General features: G+C 34.8%; 1 protein-coding gene across 1 annotated transcript; it reads right to left on the bottom strand.

The window, feature by feature from the left end:
* Window positions 1-320: 320 nt before the first annotated feature.
* CBG11130 lies at window positions 321-1963 on the bottom strand (the record flags this gene model as incomplete). The annotated part of the gene is made up of 5 exons (XM_002646639.2): window positions 321-504; window positions 1024-1289; window positions 1440-1564; window positions 1609-1860; window positions 1903-1963. The coding sequence occupies 5 exons, from the start codon at window positions 1961-1963 to the stop codon at window positions 321-323; spliced, it is 888 nt and encodes a 295-aa protein (XP_002646685.2).
* Between the last annotated feature and the right edge of the window lie 2694 nt (window positions 1964-4657).

The raw sequence follows: 4657 nt of genomic DNA, 5'->3' as shown, positions 1-4657 counted from the left end.
AATTCGTTTTTTGGATGCAAATAAATTAATTTATTTTCGTATCTGCATAGTAGTTTTGTGTATTTATTTGCCATTTTTATTGCAGATTTATTACGTGCATAACCCCATTATGGATACAACAAGCAGTATTTTAAACACAGCGAATCCCCGCCCCGAATTCGGGGGCCAATGTTCATAGCGGGGCGCCCCGTTGCCAACCCTAGCGTACGCAAAGTGTCGGTAGGCTGAGTCGGTGGTCGGTCGGATTTCTGTTTGAGATATCCAAATGTTGTCAACTACCAAATTCTTACCAAGAAGTGAGAACTCAATCAAAAATAGAACTAAATAATAAAATAAAACATACATATAGCCACAACCGTCTTTAATTTTGGATGATGCTCAACGAATTCTTTCAGTTCATGATCCACGAAGAATGTCATCGAACAATCCAGAAACTCCAAGTTTTGCATTCGGACTTCAGCCGCCAATAGGCTTCCAATCACATTAATGTTTATTTCGGGATCACTGAAAATAGTAAATTTTTTTGTCTTGGGCCTTCGTCCTGGTAATCCCGGAGGGATTTGAAGAATGAGCACTCCGACTCAGGATCCAAGGGTACATCTAGTTCTTAGGTGGTTCAGAGAGTACATCGGATCATGAGGTGTAGGGTGTGTCAGCTTTTGAGCAGAAGGCAAAATAGTGTGTATAAAAATACTTTGTCAATTTTCCCCTTCTACCACTTCAAAATTGGCTCGAAAAGTGATAAATTAGTACTGAAATCACTTTGAACGGTCGTAACTTTTTTGGAAGGGGGAGAGACAAAAATAAAGACAGGACTGAAATCAGCATGTTCGAAAGTATCAGTGACCAGAATTTCAGAAAATTCTCAAAGCTGTTCTGAAAACACCTCCCTTGTCAGAGCTCGATATACCCTTGGATACTGGGCCGACGGCAACCACCCAAATGTTCATATGGAGAGCATGGAAAGTAGCACATTTTTTTGACGCCCACCCCCTCTCTAATTCTTAAAACTAATAAACTCACTCGTCACAACCCGAAACATCCAAATATCTCAAATTCTTCAATTCGGCCAACTCTTTGTATCCATGAATTTCTTCGAGTTCTGCATTACGCATCACCAGTTTTTGTAGGTGTTTCAAATTTTTGATTCCTTCCAGAGTTGATAGATCACTCACGAAAGAAATATCCAAGGTTCGAAGATTGGGAAACGAATTACAGAGATTTGAGAGATTTGAGAATATACTGAAGATGATTTTAATGCTTTGAAGAGATGGAAAAAGTTTGGAGATCTGCAAAAAATTAATACCATCGAGGTTTCTGGTTTGCTGATTTGAATATGATCTATATCTTTTTGTAAATACACACTTTGAATTTAATATAGTTCTGAGGTTTCGAAAAAAAAGAGTAACATATTTTGAAATAAATATCGAATTGCTCACCTTTTCCTCCCAACCACTTTCAAACTCTTCATAACCGCCAGAAAATCCAAATTGGACCATCATTTCTCGTGAATCAGTATCCACTGCTCTCTCCAATAAACTCACAATGTCGATTTGGTGAGGATCTGAACAAAGAAATTTGCGAGTAGCTTTCAGAAACTTTTCTCACTCGTTGGGTGCGGAAATTCCGCTTTCAAATGGTACAAGTCACCGAATTCCAGTGAATTCAATTTGAAGTCTTTCAAATTCAAAATTCCTTCTACATCAATTTTGCACTGACTTAAATCCAATTCTTTCAACCTTGATAGCTGTTTTTTATGGGTTTTTAATTTTTCAATGTTTTTCGGATCCAATTTTAAAAGCTGTCTCACTACTTCATTGCTGGCTGTTGAACCCAAATTGAAGTCAAGTGGAATTTCCTCTGCAATTGAATGAGGGTGATTAATTAATTATGAGTAATTACCATTATGAATTTGTTTAGCAACTGATTTGGCGGCGAGTTGGAATAAGGTTGGAAACAACATTCTTCAAAGGAATTGTTCTGAAAAATCAAAAAATCTACATCAAACTTTCAGAGATTCAAAATTAAAAAAATTTTAGTAATGGATTAGCAACACAAAAAATATAACAATTTGTGATAAAATCAATACACAAAAGACATTCGAAAAAAAAATGGAGCAGAACAAAAGAGGATAACGAGAAGAAGACGAATGTTCTGAAGACGACGAGGTAGAAGACGTAATCAGATGGGAAGGATAGAGTCTATTGACTTTTCAATCAATAGAGTTGATTGATTTTTCCCAGGAGAACACAAATGCAGACTGTCCCGATTACAGTAGTCGTGATGGTTCAAAAGGTGCGGAACAGAATTCCGATTTGAGCAGTTTTTAGAAATGGAGAAACATTACGGTGATTGTTTAAAACTTCTATGGATTGTTGCTTCAAGGGTCTCCAGAATGGAAAATTTATGAATTTCTATTATTGTGTTTTGTTTTCGCTGGGTTTACAATGTTAAAAGGTTCTTTCAAAAGGCACTTTGATTTCAGACTCATGTTAATAGTCGATTTAAGACTTGAATTAAAGGAGACCCGTATATTTTTGACAAGTTTCAATATCAATAAAGAACAGTTCCAAAATGTATTTTTTAATGAAAGTGGTATTCAGAAAAAAAGTTTCTAAGTTTTCGAAGTTTAGAAATTTCTAATTCTTAAATCTAAATTTTTGAATTCCCGAAGTTCCAAAAACTTTTTGACGAGACTGTGTTCTTTTTGAAAATTTGAACTTCTGAATTTCGAATTTTTACATGTTGTCAAATGCTTGAATTTCTGAACTCAGAGAGCCGTGGCCTGGAAACAAAAGACACCGAAACTCGAAAAACACACTAATTTGATATTTTCATTGCATAATTATGAGCATTATGAGCGGGAGATGTCCAGTCGTTTTGAAATTTCTCTATTTCTAGGTCTCTGAATTTATATTTTTCCGAATTTCGAACTCCCGGTTTTTGAGGCAGATGTTCCCAAATTTCTGATTAACAGAAATAAGAATTGAAAATCTAGATTGGGGTACTTCCGAGTTCGAACTTTCTCAATTTCTAAACTATCGAAATGCCATACATCGAACAGAGCCGTCTCAGGTCGGCCCGGCATTTAGTAAGTATGAGAAATTCTGATTTTTTAAATTCCTGAAAATCGGAAACACTAAATACAAAAATTTCATACACTCAGATTTTTGGAAAGTTGAAACACTTTCTAGATTTCAAAGTTAAAACTTTCGTACTTCCGATTTTCAAAATTTACTAATCTCTGATTTTCCGAATGTCTTACTTTTCCAATTTCCGGACTAATTCCGAAATGCTTAACTTCGAAATTACCGAAATTCTGAATTTCCTATCTCGAATTTCGGAAACACTGAAATTAAAAATTTTTTGATATAATTACGGACAATGTAATTGAGAGCCAGGATATGCAGTCCCGGAGGGACGCAATCGTTTTTCAAAACTGAAAATTTTCGAAATTCGGAACAGGTAACCAGGAACTTCAGTGATCCTGAATTATAGATATCCAAAAATTTGAAATTTCAAAAAACCGGGAATTCACATACTCCATATTATAAGACCTTCAAAAATTCCGTCTTCAGTAGTTTGGAAATTTTGAAAATTTGGAAAACCAAATATTAAAAAATTTTGATTACTTCGAAAATTCGGAAATTTGAAATATGGAAAATTCAATTGTAAGATACAGTAAGCGGAAGCCAGGAGGTTGAACCCCGACAGGGGGCGTAAACCGACTGGTTGATTTTAAAATCAATATAATTGCTTTTTCCCAGAAGAATACAAGTCCAGGTGGCCCGCGATTCTATCTTTATGTAGAAGAAGTTTTATCTTTATTAGTAGTCGTAAGATCTTTCAAGAGGGTGCGAAAAGAGATTCCACAAATTCAAAGCAATTCCGATGTTGAAAAGATTATTGAATTGATATGATTGTGTTGTATTGTTGTGTCTTGTTAACGTTAAACCAATATTAAAAGCGCCGGTCTTCATATTGCAAAAAAGGTCCCTTCAAACGGCTCTTACTTGCAACAAAAACTAACAGTAAGACTAATAGTAAATGGGGCTTTTTTCTTTTCAAACCCGGGGAAATTTTTAAAATACCTTTTAAAATAACTTTAAAAAAACTTCTGTGAAATAAAAGTTTGTCAAGAACGAAGTGCCGGTAACACTTTTTTGAAAAAATTGCCGAAATTTCGAAAAAAAATTCAAATGTCGAACCGGACCCTGATTTTTCGGCTCTCGGACATTTCGCAACCGGACATTTCGCAGCCGCGACATTTCGTAGCCATACATTTCGCAGCCATACATTTCGCAGCCAAACATTTCGCAGCTCTGATAACGCCAGAAAATCAGAATTCCAAGTTCTTCGATTTTGAAAAAAGTATATTTTAATGTCAGAAATTGAATTTTCGAAGAATTCGGCTGAAAAAAATCAAATTTCAGCTGAAAAAATAGCAAGCAAATATTTAATAAATGGAAAACTGCTAAATCTTCACTGTTATGATATTTTTTAGAATTTCTTTTTTTTTCTTCTAGAATTCCAACTTTCTAAAATCTTATATTTTAAAAAGAAATTCTGAATAACAATGAAGATTTAGCATTTTTCAATTGATTGAATACTTGCTTGCTATTTTACAGCTGAAATTTGATTTTTTCAGCCGAATTCT

Source organism: Caenorhabditis briggsae, assembly GCF_000004555.2.
Source record: "Caenorhabditis briggsae complete genome, chrII, whole genome shotgun sequence".
In the NCBI taxonomy this organism is placed as follows: domain Eukaryota; kingdom Metazoa; phylum Nematoda; class Chromadorea; order Rhabditida; family Rhabditidae; genus Caenorhabditis; species Caenorhabditis briggsae.
Note: the sequence above shows the minus strand (reverse complement) of the source record. Positions and strands in the feature narration are given on the sequence as shown.